The sequence below is a fragment of the Alligator mississippiensis genome, chromosome 9 (assembly GCF_030867095.1).
Source record: "Alligator mississippiensis isolate rAllMis1 chromosome 9, rAllMis1, whole genome shotgun sequence".
NCBI classification, from domain to species: domain Eukaryota; kingdom Metazoa; phylum Chordata; order Crocodylia; family Alligatoridae; genus Alligator; species Alligator mississippiensis.
Window position 1 is genome coordinate 49,961,114 of NC_081832.1, and position 18,120 is coordinate 49,979,233.

The 18,120-nt window shown below is 45.0% G+C and overlaps 1 protein-coding gene across 1 annotated transcript in view; it reads right to left on the reverse strand.

Moving 5' to 3' along the window:
* DOCK2 (dedicator of cytokinesis 2) overlaps positions 1 to 18,120 on the reverse strand; it is a 520,353-nt gene that overhangs the window by 135,644 nt on the left and 366,589 nt on the right. The window contains exon 30 of the mRNA XM_019487133.2: positions 11,254 to 11,332. Coding sequence (XP_019342678.1) covers positions 11,254 to 11,332 — 79 coding nt within the window. The remainder of the gene's footprint in view (positions 1 to 11,253; positions 11,333 to 18,120) is intronic.

Below are 18,120 nucleotides of genomic sequence, written 5' to 3' on the forward strand. Positions count from 1 at the left end.
ACTCTGACTGGTCAAAAATATGCAGTCAATTGACTGATCAATTGACAATATTTGACCAGTTAGTTGACTGACTTGCTAACCTTCGCCCCATCGCTCACCTTTCCAGTACCATGAGGAAAGTACATCTCACCTTCAGACTAATTTTTCTAGATCCAAACACCAGACCCTTCCACTGACTATCAGCAAAGTCACAAAACCATCGTGTGGTCTTACATTCCTCTTCTACGCAAGCATCCACATAGAGTGATCAAGTGTACTTTCAATGCCTCTTTTGACGATAACAACAAATGAAAACCCTGAAGACTTATATCACAAACTTTAATGTCTAATGCCAGGATCAAATTAGGTTCCCTGCTCCTACTACCACTTTTGGAATGTCATTCTAGAACTGTAGTCCCCTGAAGGCTAAAACTGCCTTTTGATTTCCTGTCTAAATGCAAGAGGCAAGAATTTTTGTGGGTTTATTGGACCAACTGTGTGGTTGAAACAGACTTAGACAAACAATGAATGAAATGAAATGAATGAAAAAAGTTAATATATGCATGATTCATTAACATTCATTTGATTTTGTATTGATATTATCTTTTAAATTTAGAAGTATTTATCTCAAATATCTTTATAAACAAGAATCCTGTTTATTCCAACCTATATTTTGCTAGGCTAAAGAAGCCAAGCTTTTAATTTTCTTCTCGTACAAGTTAGGTTCTCCTTTTCCCTAATTATCACAGTAGTCCCTTCTGCACCTATTGATTTTAAAAGTTAACAGTTAATGTTGTTTGAATATAGGTGACCAAAACTGTACACTAGGCCTGTGTGAAGTGGCTAGTATTTGCTTCGGATTCAGATTTGGCCGATTTGAGGAAAAGTGATTCGATTCGGTGATTCGAATCACTGTCCTGATTTGATTCAGCCAAATCTGATTCGACTGCTGCCGAATCTCTGAAACAGCCAGACCCATCCCCCACACACTCTCCCAGTGCAGCAGTGGCTGCCCTGCCCACCCAAGCTCCCAGCACTTGTTAAAAAAAAAAGCCTAGATACTTGCCAGGTGCGGCCAGGTGGGGAGCGATCCTCGCTGCCCCCCACGTGCACTCTGCATGAGCCCCCCAGCCCCACCTTGCTCCCCCAACCCACCCATGGGTGCTCCACCTGGGACAGCTCTAGCCCTTTAAGAAAAAAAAAAAAACAACTGAAAAAACTGTGGGATTCACCACTGCTCCCGATTGCCCCACACCATGTGGGGGGCTCTGTAGAAGCCCCCTGAAGTGCTGAGGCTGATGCAGGACTGGTGAGTCCTGGGGCTTTTCTTGGCTTTTATTTTTTTAAAGGGCCAGAGCTGGCCCAGGCAGGGCACCCATGGGGATGTCGGGGGGGGTTGGGGCACTTGTGCAGATCCCCCCATGAAGTGGGGGGCAGTGGGGATTGCCCCCCCCACCCAGCAGCATCCAGTGAGTACTGGGCCTTTTTTTTTTAAAGTGTCAAGCTGGGGAAAGCCAGGCAGCCATGGGGGGGGGGGAGGCTGGGGGAGCAGGCAGGGGTCAGGGGGGCTGGCAGGGGGAGCAGGGTGGTTGCAGAGGCTGGCAGGGGTCTGCCCATGGTCTCCTCCCCCAGTCTCCCCTCCCCTGCCCCTAGTACTTAGCAGTTTGGAGTCAGCTGCAGCTCCCTGCTGCAGCCACCAGAGACTATCCAAATCATCAAAGCTCTACAAAACTTTTCCAAAGATTCAGAGAACTTTGAATTGATTCAGACCTTTAAATTGGTCCCCTGATTTGATTTGGAGATTCCGCCACCTAATTAGGCAGAATGTCCTCTGAATCAAACCACCACCCAAAGCTTCGCACAGCCCTACTATCCTAAATAAGATTTTCCCAAGGCCTTAGAAAACAGCATCAATACTTCTTTGTCTACTGAAAACACCTCTCTTAATATATCTCAGAACTGCATTTGCCTCTTTCATGGACATATCATAATTGGGACACCATCACCTTTTCATTGATCAACACATCCATATCCTTCAATTCTTGTCACCTCTAGTTGATGAGCACCCCCACTTATAACAAAAGTTCCTGTTATTCATCCTTAATTGCACAGCTTTGCACCATTTCAGTTACTTGAATACATCTGATTTTCATTCTTCCCATGACATGTTTCATCTAATTTTCCTGCATGGTAATATGGGAAACCCTTCAATATTTGTAGTATTTCCCAACTTTGTCATTCCTAAATATCATTAGCATACATCTAGTTCTTACACTAGGGTCACTAATGAAAATGTTAAGGGAGATTCCTAAAAAGCACCATTAACCCTTCTCTAGCAAATAACTCCTCCTTCAATTTAACCCCTTACAGTCACCCTTTTGAACAGTTCCTTATCCACTATAGAACTCTTATATTAATCCATGTCTTTTCCACCTTAATAATGAATATTTTGATTAAAACTACATATTTAATAAAGTTATCCATTTACTTCCATTTTCTTAATTTTTTAAATCAAAATCTGTTACAAGAATTTGCACAATATTAGGTAAAACTAACAGGCCTGTAACTGCCTGTATCTCTCTCCCTTTTTATTGTTTTTTTAATATAGACACTATGGACACTTATGGAAGTTATAATTTTCTCATGATAAGACCCCTGAAAACACCTTACAACCATAACGTAACAAAAGTTTATAGCTACAGAGTGCTTTTAAAATGGCTTGTAGCATGAAAAATTAACTCTCTTTTAATCAGCTAACAGGTCTACAGCAGAGTGCCTGAGGGAACTTATCTACAGGTTCCCTGTGAGGGTTAATTTTAGGTGATTCCACCCACATTCAATATGCCTCTGTGCGGCTGGGATGGTGTTCATGTGGGTTAGTACCAGCTCAGCCCCACCCCTGGGGCTGCTAGAGAGTCTCCTCCCATTGCAGTGGGGGAAGGGAAGGGAAGAGGGAGAGGGTTGGGGGAAAGTATCCCTGGCAACACACTCTTGTTGGGAGCTGGTGCAGGGGTGGAATCTAAGCCTGCACACCACATTGGCCTGGGCTGGCTACTCCTGGTGGGGGCTTGAGGGGGGTGGAGCTGGCCCAGGCCTGCAAAGTAGACGGGCCCACCCCTCCCACCCTGCACCAGCTCCTGGTGTGAGCATGTAAACCGAAGCTCTGCCCAACTGTAGCACCAGAAACTGGGTGTGTGTGCAGTGCTTGGGGGAATCCAAGGAGTTGGCTCCCCCCTAACACCCCAGTAGGTGGCATGGTGTGGTGGTTTGGTTTCCTCCCCCCAGCTCCAGCATGTGACTGCAGCCCTGCCTGGCTGTGGTGCTGGGAATTGGAGAAGGTGTGGGGGAATCTAAACCCCTACACCACATGGGCCTATCCTGGTGACCCCAGGTGGGATCTTGGGAGGGGAGGGGGGAACCAGCCCAGGCCCACAAGACAGAGGTGCTCCAATTCCCTCTCACCCAAGCTCCTGGTGCTGCAGTGAGGCAGGGCTGACAAAAAAAAGAGGGAAGAGCATCTTTGCAGACAGGTTTGCTAACCCAGTGAGGAGGGCTATAAACAAGGTTCTCAGGGGGATGGCAAACAAATCCCTGAGTTAAGTATGGGACCTGGAGGAAGAGGGGCAACATTGGAGGCCTCCTCATTCTTCCTGATAAAGTAAGGCATTCGGCTAGTTACCTCAGGTGTCTGTACATGAACGCTTAGAACCTGAGAAACAAGCAGGAAGAATTGGAACTCCTAGCAGAGTCAAGGAGCTGCAATGTGACTGGTATAACAGAGACTTGGTGGGATAGCTTACATGACTGGAGCACTGGGTACAAACTGGTCAGAAAGTAAAGGCAGGGGAAAGAGGAGAAGAAGTTGCATTATACGTAAAACAGCTATATGATTGCTCAAGCTCTACTACAAAACTGGAGATAGGCCTGTTGAAAGTCTCTGGGTAAAGATTAAAGAGGGGAGCAACAAGGGTGATGTCATGGTAGGTATCTGTTATAGACCACCAGACCAGGAGGCTGAGGTAGATGGAACTTTCTTCAGACAACTAGCGCAAGTTTCCAGATCACAGGCCCTGGTTCTCATGGGGGACTTTAATCATCCTGATCAGAGGACAATACAGCAGTGCACAGGCAATCTAGGAAAAGTTTGGAGAACATTGGAGAAAACTTCCTGGTGCATGTGCTAGAGCGGCCAGCTAGGGGCCATGCTCTTGACCTGCTGCTCACAAACAGGGAAGAATAGGTGGGAGATGTAGAAATGGACAGCAACTTGTGCGGCAATGACCACAATATGATCAAGTTCAGGATCCTGACAAAAGGAAGAAGGGGGAGCAGCAGGGTATGGACCCTGGACTTCAGAAAAGCAGACTTTGACTCCTGAAGGGAACTAAGCTGCGGGTACCACACTGAATGGGGGAGGCAACCTAGTGACATATGATGAGGAAAAGCTGAAGTACTCAATACCTTTTTTACCTTGGTCTTCATAGGCAAGGGCAGCTCCTAGACTACTGCACCATGCATCACAGTTTTGGGAGAAGGTAAGCAGCCCTCAGCAGTGAAAGAACAGGTTTGGGACTATTTAGGAAATCTGGATGTGTACAAGTCCATGGGGCCAGATGCAATGCATCCAAAGGTGCTGAGACAGTTGGCTGATGTAATTGCAGAGCCTCTGGCCATTATCTTCAAAAACTAATGGTACTCAGCAGAGAAGAAAGTGATCAGGAACAGCCAACATGGATTCACTAAGGGCAAGTCATGCCTGACCAACCTGATTGCCTTCTATGATTGGATAACTGGATATATGGATGCAGGGAAAGCAGTGGACATGATATACCTTGAATTTAGCAACTCTTCTGATACAGTCTCCCACAGCATTCTTGCAAGCAAGCTGGGGAAGTATGGATTGAATGAATGGACTGTAAGGTGGACAGAAGGCTGGCTGGATCATCAGGCTCAACAGATAATAATTAATGGCTCAATGTCTAGCTGGCAGCAGGTATCGAGTGGAGTGCCTCAGGGGTCAGTCCTGGGGCCGGTTTTGTTCAATATCTTCATTAACAGTCTGCAAGAGGGGATGGATTGCACCCTAAGCAAGCTCACAGATGACACCAAGCTGTGGGTAGTAAATATGCTGAAGGTTAGGGCTAGGACTCAGAGTGACCTATACAAATTGGATTATTGGACCAAAAGAAATCTCATGAGGTTCAATAAGGATTGAACAATCCCATGCATCACTACAGGCTTGGGACCACACAGAAAAAACCCACACAGAAAAAAAGTGGGGCACAACCTGAGGCTAGGTCCTCCATAGGGATGCTCTGGCTGCCAGAGTGTATCTATGGTTAGCCCTCACCCTGGTGCTGAAGCACACTCCCTGCCTGTGAGGGCAGGCAGCGTGTCAGCAGCAGGGAGCTGGACTCAGGCTCCACTGCCAGTAAGTAAGGGGTCAGGGGCCTGGAGGAGGGGACCATGGGAAGGACCCCTGCCAGCCCCACCCACTCCCCCAGCCTCACCCCCCTGCCTGCCCCCTGAGACCCCTTGTTCCCTTCCCTGCCTGGCCCAATCTGCTCCATCCTCCTGAGCCCCCCTGATCCCTTCCGTGCCCAGCCCCACCCCATCTGCCCCGATTCCCCTCAATCCCCCCAATCCCTTCCCCACTTAGCCCCACCCCCCAGCCCCCCAGCCCCCAATTCCTTTCCTGCCCAGCCCCACCCCTCTGTTTGCCCCCTGAGCCCCCTGATTCCTGCCCCCCCCAGCATCAGGGGAAAAAACCCCAACCTCCCCAGCACTAACTGGCAGTTTGAGCTGCTGTCCAGGTCACTGCAGCCCTGCCTGCACAGTGCAGGGCAGGGTGACAGCCCCAGTGGCCCTAGCCCAGGCTCTGCTGCCCCTGCTGCCCGGGGGGGGGGCGCTCTGCCAGATGGCCCCAGAGTCCCCACAGCCCCTGCTCAGTAAGTAGATGGTGGAGGAGCAAGAAGGGGTGGGGCAGGGCATGTGGGCTCTGCAGGAGAGGTAGCCCCTATAGGGGGGGTTGTAGTCCCTGTGGGGGAGCTGTAACCCCTCTTGGTGGAGTATAATCCCTTTTGGTTAGGTCATAGCCCCTGTGGGGGGTGGGGCAGCAAAATATATATTAATGAATTCATGAAACATGTTTTTAGAGTTCACTTTATTATTATGATAGAGACACTGGTAGTCTTCCAAACTGCTTTAACACTGTAGATATATCAGTAAAACATAGCCCAACTGATCACTCTGTCTCACTCTCTCTCTCTTTATAGTGGTCTTTTGTTTTGTGGAGGAACATGGATTTTGGGGCATTTTACAGAGTGACTTTGGGACTTTTTTATCAGGGATTTTTCAGTTTTCCAATAGGGAACAACAGAATTTCTGCTAGGGAGGCCAGTGGCAGGACCCTGCCTGCTCAGAGCTGGCACCTTGGACCCAGCTGGCTGTGGCTGACCTCCTGGCTAACTGGGGCTAGGAGGACATGCTATGACATGCTCTGGTTGTATTACAGGACCTTCACCTTATCCAGGAAGTGCACAGCCCCACTAGGGGTAACGCCTTGCTGGACCTGGTCCTGGACACGGGGGATGACCTGGTGAAGGGACTGCAGGTCCTTGACCACCTGGGCAATAGCAATCATCACCTGCTGGATTTCACTATCCAACGCAGGGCATCTAGGGCTCACACCAAGGCTAAAGCCCTTGACTTCAGAAGGGCCAGCTTCAATGACCTTAGGAGACTAGTGGGGGAGGCACTAAGGGCCCAGAAGGTAGAGGAGATGGGAGCCCACGAGGGATGGTCATACCTTAAGGGGGTGATCCTCCAGGCCCAAAGGATAACAGTCCCTGAGAGAAGCAAGGGGTGTAAGAGTGCTCAGAAACCCCCTTGGCTCAGCAAGGGCATTCAGCAATGCCTGAGGACTAAAAGGGGAGTGTACAAGCAGTGGAAGGGAGGAACTATCACCGAGGAGGAGTACTCCTCCTCAGCCCGGGAGTGTAGGAGGGCTATTAGGAAGGCCAAGGCAGAGATGGAACTCAGGCTAGCATCCAGGATTAAGGAAAACAAAAAGTCCTTCAAATACACTGGGAGCAAGAAGAGGACACCAGGCACTGTAGGGCCCCTGCAAGACACAAACGGTAATCTGGTGGCCATGACAGACAAGAAAGCTGGTATTTTTAACAGTTTCTTTGCCTCTGTTTTCCTCAACAGGGACCGGGATATCCCACCTACCAGAGGTAGGGACAATCTTGGGGACAGCTCTATCAAGCCTTTAGTCAGTGCAGATGTAGTTCAGGATCTTCTGGAAGGGCTAGACATTTTTAAATCTGCAGGTGCAGATGCCCTCCACCCAAGGGTGTTGAGGGAGCTGGCAGGGGTCATCGTGGAGCCTTTGGCCCAGCTGTATGAGCATTTGTGGTCATCTGGCCAGGTGCCAGGGGATTGGAAACTGGCTAATGTGGTCCCTATTTTCAAGAAGGGGAGGAAGGAGGACCCAAGTAATTATAGGCCTGTAAGCCTCACCTCGGTGCTCGGGAAGATCTTGGAGAGGATCATCAAGGAGCACATCTGTGGGGGGCCTGCAGGGGAGATCATGCTCAGGGGCAATCAGCATGGCTTCACCAAAGGCAGGTCCTGCCAGACCAACCTGATTGCCTTTTACGACCAAGTAACTAAATCCTTGGATGATGCTGTTGCTGTGGACAAAGTGTTTCTAAACTTTAAGAAGGCCTTTGACACTGTTTCTCACCCCATCCTCATCAATAAATTAAGCGACTGCAGCATTGATGCCTGCACAGTTCAATGGGTCAAAAATTGGCTGATGGGGCGCACCCAGAGAGTAGTGGTGGACGGGCTGTACTCAACCTGGCGAGATGTGAGCAATGGGGTACCCCAGGGCTTGGTCCTCGGGCCCGCACTGTTTAATATCTTCATCAGTGACTTGGATGAGGGGGTGAAAAGCACGCTGTCCAAGTTTGCTGATGACACTAAGATGTGGGGCGAGGTGGACACACTTGATGGGAGAGAGAGGCTGCAACTAGATTTAGACAGACTACAAAAGTGGGCAGACGAGAATAGGATGGGGTTCAACGTAGACAAATGCAAGGTGCTACACCTTGGGAGAAGGAATCCACAGCATACATACAGGCTGGGGAGTTCCCTTCTTGAGAGCACAGAGGCAGAAAGGGATCTCAGAGTTTTTATTGACTCCAAGATGAACATGAGCCGACAATGCCAGACCGCAGCCAGCAAGGCCAACCATGCCTTGTCATGCATCCAAAGGTGCATCTCAAGCCAGTCCAGAGAGGTGATATTCCTCCTCTATGCGACTTTGGTCAGGCCACAGTTGGAGTACTGCATCCAGTACTGGGCACCGCACTTCAAAAGGGATGTGGCCAGCCTGGAGAGGGTTCAGAGGAGGGCCACCCGCTTGGTGAGAGGGCAGCAGGACAGGCCCTACGAGGAGAGACTGAAGGACCTGAACCTGTTCAGCCTTAGCAAGAGGAGGCTGAGGGGGGACCTGGTGGCTTCCTACAAGCTCATTAAGGGGGATCAACAGCAAATAGGCAGAGCCCTTTTCTCCCCAGCACCACCTGGGGTGACGAGGAACAATGGTCATAAGCTGATGGAGAATAGGATTAGGTTGGAGATCAGAGGGCAATATTTTACAGTTAGGGTGGCCAAGATCTGGAACCAACTTCATAGGGAAGTGGTCCTTGCCCCTACCTTGGGAATATTCAAGAGGAGGTTGGATGATCACCTGTCTGGGGTCTTGTGAACCCAGCATTCATTGCTGCCTGTGGCAGGGGTCAGGCTAGATGATCTGTTCAGGTCCCTCCTGACCCTAGCTACTATGAAATTATGACAGTTCAAAGCAGGCCACCACACCCAGAGCATCTTCTGGGCAATAGCTGTCCAGATGGTCAGGCACAGGGCACAAATGGCACCAGTGCCACACAAAGGCCAACTCTGCAGCCACAGCCCACTGACAGCTGGCCCAGAGGGGCAGATCTCATCCTAGTCTGGCAGGTGCGCAGCAGGGCACAGCCAGGCAGCAGCCCCCGCTGCCAGACTGATGCAGTGGGTAAAAGGTGCAGGGAACTCTCAGGGCTACTGCAGCAGTCCAGCTGGCACAAGGGGCAGTGTCCCCAGGTGCCAATTGGCTGGGCCGCAGAAGCTCCTGAGAGCGAGAAACACTGATCTACTTGCCAGGGCAGCTTTTTGTACTGAAAGTGCCAGGACAGGGCACCTTTTTATACTACTGGGGACAGGGCAGGTGCTGGCCTTGGGTTTTAGCTTCCCCTGGCTACAGATCTGGGAGGAGCCAGGCAGGGTTATTTTGCTCCAAGTGGCACAATTTGCTCCACAACAAAGTACATGTCTGAGCACATGCGCTGAGGCAAAAAGCCCCAGCTCAAATTTGCACTGCTTCTATTTGAGCTCCTGAAAGCAATGGAATGGAAAACAGCAGAGCAGAGCAGGGCAAAGCCTCCTGCTTGTTCCTCAAATGGGGCAGGGAACAGCAGCTACATAATTCCATCTTTCAGCTACTAAGCATCTGAGGACCTTGCTTTAAATATTCTATTAAAATTATTTTTTGGTACATTTTATAATATAAAAAATAAGACAAGTTTCTTGCATTTTCATATTCTATTTACTTGTTTGCTTTGAGTTACCCTAATAATGACTTTGGCCATAGTATCCAAACATAAAGTTTTGATTTAGCTCCATGTCAAGAGTCTGGACAAGGTTCATTCAATCCCTTATTACCATGCATTTTCATATATTGTATGCCTTTACAATCCCTTCCTTTTAAACAAATATGATTAAGGGAATTAGTTCTTAGAGACCTACATTCACACACTTCCTAAAAATGACAAGCAGGGTCTCAAGTACATAATACTTACCTATATAAATCACCAACAAGCACAACCTTGTAATAGCCCGTGTCTAACATATACAAAGGAGGCAGCATGAAATTTTGAAAACCAATGAGGAGGCTGGATTCTTTTAACTCTATACATTTTCTATGTATAGACATATTTTTACTTACAACTACAGTTGATATAAAAAGAGAGGAAAGGCAACATATATATAAACCCATTTTCATATTACATATTCTGTTACAGAACTGCTTCTGTCTATAAATCCCAATTGTATTATGCAGTAGTTATCTGTAGATTGGGATTTTTTCATTCTAGTTTAATAATAAGTTAGATTTAAATGTATCCAGAGAAAGCAAGATGAATAATACTATATTATGCATGAAGTAACAAATAAATATTTATTCAGCCTTGTTAATAACACTAGTGTCAAGAGTGACTGCATACTTACGTTGGTTTCTTGACTAACAAAGTGACATTAAGTAAAGGGTACTTTAAAGTAAATTTTGAAAGAAGGGGGAAAAGTTCTAGAACAATGACAAAATGAGACTAGTTTAGGAATCGAGATTTAAAACAATCTTCTTAAATAGTCAAGAGGTCAAAACAAATTTGAACTGATGCCCCAAGTTTATAAAAGCTATAATAATTCTGTTCATTATGCCTCAATGATAGCAGCATTGCATGTGTTCCCTTGTTAAGGAAAAAATACTTTTTCTAACTGCCATCCCTGAAAAGACAACTTGAGAATCATGCTGCAAATTATACTTACTTTCCATGTATCATCATCAATAATGATAAGTTTTCAGGTCAAATTGTGTCTTAGCTAAAGGCTTGATCATGAACCACTGTACTTAATGGGAGTTCTGCCACTATTTTAAATGCTCACAGGAGCCAGCACTTATACCCATGCAACACCAGTACTTTATATTATACACTCAGTTACATTTGTGTAGTGTCCTCCACTGCAAAAATATGTCCCTGTTACACATATATGAACCTTTTTTATACGTTTGCACAATTGTAGCACATGGTTAGTAATTCTATTGACAATGCACAAGAAAGAAAAGAATGACACTAATTCTATCCTGGCTGTGTCAAATCTGTTCTGGTAAAAGCAATACACAAAAACCTTAATACAAGCAATGTATCAGCTGAATAAAACTGAATGCAGGATAGACATGTACCTTACAGAATAAGCTATTAGAGATGCATAAGCTTTCATGAGTAACAGCTGATTTTTATCAGATGCAATGAAAGGACATGTAAAGAGTAAGATGCTTCTACTTCTACATAAACACTTCTTGGACTAGAATCACTTTAAAGAGATCTTGCTGGACAAAAAATAAGCACACAGTAAAAAAAACACAAAAAAACAACAGCTAAGTCTTACCTGTTCTTCAAAATTCATGTTCTCCAGAAATTTCTGATTCATAGTTTCAGCAAATTTATTGATTGCTCTCAAAAACACTCTAAAAGAGAAAACAACAGTATAACTTTATTCTTTGTAAACAACCTATGGAATTCTAACCTAATCATGCCCACTATCAGTGAAAAACTTATTTATTTAAGGTTGACAAAAACCAGAATGAGTAAAAGTATCACATCCAGAAATAGAACAAACATTATTCCATGCCACAGAACACAATTTAAATTATGTTATGCTTTGTGACAGTATTCCGTTCATTATTTGACTGTCAAAAAGTTCCTCAATTATTTTTAATATAAAATGTGGGCAACCTTTTTATTACAACATTACAATGAATTCTTGATAATACATAGATAATACATTTTTCAAATATAATTTACCTTCTATTTGACAAGCATGTTTTGTTTACAGCAGTGTTCTTGCTTTTCTTTCACTGATCTCAGAATCAGAAATACTCAAGCCTTTTACAATTATATTAACTCAGTAGATATAGCAGTTACATTCTGCAATTAAGTGTAAACCATACAGCTTGTCAATTTTCCTACAGTGTTCCAAGTTTGGTTACAATTCCCTTCCTCCTCCAGTTAACTGTAAAACTCACTCAACTGACTTGCATTTTATTTTATTTTATTTTTTTCAAGATATACAAAGGTTGCAATCTATTAGTGGGCACATCATGGGCCAGATGCTAACCTGCCTTCCATGCATTTATGGACTAGGGGAAGCACATAGGAAATTTAGGTGGCAAGTTTATGGGCATGATCCCAATCCCTCCTGGACATCTGTGTACTTGAATTCTAACAATAATCCCTCTTGTACCCCAGAGGCCAATTTCCCCACAGGCAATGTCATACTGATGCAACTGGTGAAAATGTAGGGCATGTGGAAGCCTTTATTTACACACACACACCAACTGTTCTTGGTTTGGTTTGAAACAACTTGCTTACAGGAGCAGTTGTGAATGTCCTACTGAAACCAGTGCTTCATGATTTGTTAGGATAGTGAAGTTTTAATTATTACAGTTGTCACGACCTTGGAATTTAATTCATTTATTAGGATATCATGTTTCTTTTCGACATCTTCCCTAGGAGAATTAACAGAGCTTATTTATACAGAAAAAAACTCAAGGGCACAATTTGATTTGACAGTGTCCCTTAAACACCAACTCGGCTAATCTTGGTATTGCAAGTTAAGGCCTGATTTGGAAAATGCTGTCACCTGTCACCTTTCTTCTCTGATGAACGTTCTGTGGGCTGCGGGGATTGGACCCGCATGCTAAGCCAATGCACTTTTAAATGTTCCTGATTTGGATGGCTTCCAGCACCATCTCTTTGGCTCCTCTGGCAGATGTTTTGGGCTTGGACTCTCTGGTTTCCCTTTTGAAAGTAAGTCACTACAGCCTAGCAACTCTAAGTCACAGAATTTCCCAGTAGCTGAAGCAGAAATACCTGTTCCCAGAGCCCTTTCAAGCACTTTGGGTGAAAGGAGATTCTGTCTGTAACCTATCTGGCCACATAAAGAAGTTTATAGCTGTGATCAAAAATTTCATGGCTACCTACAGCTTCAAAAATGGCTGATTGGGTAAAAGCCTGATCCCTTGTTGAATGAGGTATCAGACAAAAATGTTTCAAAATGTAGCATCTTTTGTAACTTGTGTCTGTGGAGCTCCCAGCCTGTTTTCAGAATGGGAAAGGGAGGAGAGGGAGTTCAGACTGAGGTTCTTTTCAGTCCCTCCTGGAGTGGGGGTGGGGGTGTATTGCCTGCCCTCCCCCGCAGAGGTGGGAGGGCTCCAATTCACCCACCCCATCCTTCAGCAGCAGCTGGGGAGCCCCCAAAATGAGCTCTCTGCTGCTTCTCCCTCCCATTCTGAAAACAGCCCAGCACAGGCAGAGAACCTGGCAGTTGCTGTGAGGACCAGGCTGCAGGCTCCCAGCCAGCAGCCAGGTTCCCCTCCCCCCTGGAACCAACAGTGAACTTCTGTTTGGTCTGAGGTAACCTTGTAACAAGGAACACTTTGCAAGAATAACTTTGCAGAAGTCATTCTGAGTTACACTGGGAGCTGCACTTCTTTCTGCACCCTTAGATTTCTACCTTATCCCTTCAGGGGCATATGATAGGTGAAACAGATACAGACTGTGCAAATAGATTCCTAAAACAATCACAATGCAGAAGATCCAGAGTAAAGCAAACACAAATATGTTCTTCCTTGTTTCCCTTTTCTCAGCACTCTTGAACACCCTTTGGGAGCACTCCTTTAACAATTCCATCCCTGCGCCTCTGTTGGACTGCAGTCCTCTATCTCGGGACTTTTCTTTTCTCTTTCTGTGACCCTTAGAGTCAATGTCCTTGAGCTCCAGCTAGTCAGATAATCCAAAGAAAAGAAAAAAGAAACCCTACTGTTTTAAGTTCCTTCTCAACTTCTCATCCTTTTTGTTTTTAATTCCCTGGTCAATTACCTCTGTATTTGTTCTTTTCAGATAACATCTGTTCAGGTGATAATATCTATAACAAACATCCTATTCAAAAACAGATATATAGGTACTTGCCTTTATCTTTTTAGCACAAGGAGCATGCCAAAGAATACAGTTAAGTGCTGATAGAGGTATAAATATGCAAAATTCATAACCTCTTAGCAAATTAATAAAACATACATAAATAGATCCTTGAGAACATTACACTTACTAACTCAGAGGGAACTACCAGAAAAAAATGGATGAAAACCAATTCAGTCAAATAGTTATTCACCAATTAAAATTACTTAATCATATTAACACTGTTACATGGCCTTCCACTGTATACTCCCACCATTCTTCATCAGCCTACTTCTGTAGGTGCCCCTTCCATGCTCAGGGCTATTTTTGTCAGGCATATTGGAGTGACACATTTGCAGAAAGTATGCAATATCTTTGTGTTGTCAAGTTTCAAGTACTCCTCATGCATTTGTATTTTGCCTAGAGGGTATCTCTATTTCTATTATTGGCAGCCAGTCAGGAGACTTGAATTCTATTCCTAGCTCTGTCAGAAATTTGCTCTATGAACTATGAGAACTCAACTTGTCTGTGCCGCAATTACCCTTTAATAAAAAGGGGTTAAATATTACTTCCCCTGGTGGGATTCAACTGACACGAAACTGAAGCTTGTAGAGTGCTTTGATATTCCTGCACAATAGCAGAAGTATAATTTCTGTTGCTTTTGATAGTGTATGGGTTTTAAGATGTAGTGATACTGCAGTCTAAATAGACCTACCATTAGTCTGAGAGTCAGGGAAAAGAAATTCAGATTCAATTAAAAACTGATCAAACAAAAATATAATTATTTTAAAATGACAGCAATGAGGAAATTTTAGGAGATGCACATTTGTTTCCTCCTACAAAATGTGACCTATGAGATTAACAAAAAATGTATTGGAAAGAATAATGTATAGATAGTTAAGCAGCTGATTGAGTAAAAACCAGATACTGAGATGTCTATTCTGAACGAGTTGAACTGGATCTGCAAGTAACTGCATGCAACACTGCAGGCTTAAGTAAGACCAGACAGAACATTTAGAATTCTCTCATGGAGTAAACTTGATTTCAGACTGTTTCTCTCTTTGACAAAAGTGGAACAGAGGGGCTGAGAGACGATAACGGAATATTTCCCTACATGTAGGCACCACATTGTTAATCAAGGCATGAAAACAAAGCTATTACTAAAAATGATGAACCTCAATTTATCTCAAAATAACTCTATACATTGCTCCACGTTTGAAGTGTAAATAGATTACTATGAACTCAAAGAATACATCTGCAACTTTGAACTATTACTAGCATCAAATTAGTCTCTTATGCTCTGCAGCTTAAAATGGGAAGATGATTGCCACCAGATCAGTGGATTAGAGAGTCAAAGACCAAAAAAAAACCCCAAAAACCTGACTAGTTTTAAGGTCTTGCACTAAAAATATCACACACTGGAAAATCCAATGATTTAAATGGGAAGCTTTTGTAGCAGTAGAGCCATAACCTGCTTTCGTTTGCCTATCTAGAACTTGCTTCTAGTGCACAGAGCTATGGACAAGATCTTTAAAACTGAAGGCTTTATATGCTTTTCAGTCTTTTAAGTCCATATATAGATACCTAGTATGAGGTTTTCTAAAGCAGTGGTTGCCAACTTTTTTTTTTTTTTTACTGAAGCCCAGCAGGAGTGGGACAGAGTGCACAGAGCTGGCTGCCTCCCTCCTGGGGTTCCCCCACCACTCAGCTTTAACCCCAGAAGCTCAGATGTGACCCTGGAACCCGCTCAGCTGGGCAGATGGATGGGGCTCTGGGTGGGGGGCTCGTGCCATGACCCTGCAGCTAACCTGCTGCAGCCTGGTATCAGGCCGTGGCCCAGTGGCTGGGAACCTCGGTTCTAAAGCACTGAGCACCCAGTAACTCTCATATTCACTGGGTGCATCTATATATGCAATTAACACAAAACAATAAACTCCAGTGTAGTTTGTATCGGAGTTTACTGATCCTGGGCATAGTGTTTACATGTGTGCATGGGACCGCAGCAAAGAGAGGATCTGGGAGGTCAATCTCCCAGCCCAGGGCTGCTCTGCCCTGGCTCAATGTGCTGCAGAGGTGCTGGCTGGGGCACAAAGGTGCTACAGTGTGGAGGCAGCCAGCAGGCAGCCCCCACACTGTAGCACCCTCATGCCCCAGTCAGGCCCAGTCACCATCCACATATGTATTTCAGAGCACATTAACTACTCCACTGCAGCTTAATACTTATCTTGGACAGTAGTATCTTCCAGAGGAGTTAATTAATTGAATGTGCCCTAATAATGTTGGCTACAAATGTCCAACTCGGGATCCTTAAAATTCTGGTTTATTAGGCAGAATGAAACACTGTAATGAGTTAAATCATAAACCTTGGGGCTGGTCCTTCCACACACACACACACACACATGCACACACACAGTAGCAAGCTACAAGAGTCAGGTATACCTATCCCACAGGTGCTGGAGTCTGTCATTGAGGCTTCTTTCAGCGTGGTGTTATCTTCCAGAAGGGGGTCGCCGGCTGGTCCTTCTGGCTAGACAGGTCGGGTGCTGGTCAAGTTGGAGATCAAGACGGTGCCACTGAGGGTCACTTTTCACTGCTTTTTATCTGTCCTTGGCAGACTTGGATGACTCCCCAGTTTTCAGGTTTGCCCAATCCAGGGGTTGTTGACCCTCGTGGGACTTTCCCCCTCGGTGGCTACTGGATGGCATCTGTCAGCCCCAGGGGTCATCCGCGTGTATGTGCAGGTTTGGGAGTCCATTGATGAATTTTGAATAGGGCTCTGGGAACGGTCGATTTGGAGATATTCAGCCCAAAAGTTGGTCCCCGGCGTTGATTAACTCAGGCCAGGGCTTCTAGCCCTTGATCAGTGACGTTTAGAGATTTCCCAGTTGTTACATTGTCTTCTATTGAGTTCTTCCATTGGTTGATCTGCAGTTTCCTTAGGTGTTAATTGCTGCCTACTACTGTGTTACACATTCAATCACTGATTCACTCGCTCTTTCAGGGGCCAGCCTGATACAGGGAAGAGGCAGTTTAACTCCTGCCCTTGTTAACATTGCTACTAAACACATTTATAGTTGAAAGTTGAAAGGTGAGGAGTATAAAATATAAGCTACAAATGCCATGGCACACAAATAGATAAAAATACCAAAATACACAGGGAGATACAAAATGCACACGTACAAATTTTAAAACACAATTCCTTATCTTAAAGTGAAAGAAAGAGGAAGGAAGAAAAGGAAAAATATGTTTAAAGAGGGGAGAGCAAATGCAGGCAAGAGGAAAAGGGGGCTTTCTAAGGGGGGGCTTTCTGCTACAATACAGGTATATGTGTAGATGGTGATGCTTTACTGCAGATCTAATTAGTAAGCTCCACAGTAAAACACACATGTAGATTTACCCACTGTGGCTGACAGACAAGAGACTGGAGAGGAGGCAGGGCTAGGATGTTCTTAGCCTGGCGGAGCTACACTGCAGGGGGTGAAGCCCCCACCATGGGAGGTGTTCCCCCCACACACACCAAGCAGACCACAGCTTTTGGGGTTGGGACAGGCAGCTTTATTCCTCCCCGCCCCCCCAGATCACCCTCCCCACAGCTTAGGGGGTGGGGCAGGGGCTGGTGACGGGGGCAGCTGGAGTGCTTGCAGTCCAGCAGAGTTGGGGTGCATGCGTGAGCACCCTCTGCCTTCAGGCCTTGGCCTACCATGGCCAACTGATGAGTGAACACATATTCTGTTCATTATTGCTCCAATCTATGCAGCTTAAAGAAAGCTGCACATGTTGAAATCAATTCTGCCTTAGGCTTTTTGACTCTCTGTACTTATCCTATATAATTATTCTTCTAAATAACATACTCAAATTTAAAACATTAACTTATACTTGTAATAAAAATTGGAAAGTGATTTTTGTCTTTGGCTCTCACTCATCAGGCCTCTGTAAACAAGGCTCCAAGGTCTTCTCCCACTCTACAGCGGATATTTAAAGCGTCTCAAGATTAGAAAAATTATATTAGAAATGGAGACTTGATGATTTAAATTCTGATGTGCAGTCCAGATGCCAAGTCAAAAGCTGAATTAATTCAGTTCATTGTATATTTGAATCAAGGCAGAGGGTTTTTTTGGTTCATCTTACTAAACTTTGTAACTAATGATTCAAAGATCTTTGTAGATATAGCAACAGCTGCAAAGGACTAATCAAATGCAACATCTTCTGGAAATCAAGGATATGGGAAACAATATTCTTTTGTACTATTTGCTTCAAAGACCTATAAAGAAGCTGGAATATATTTATCCATTCATTTGCA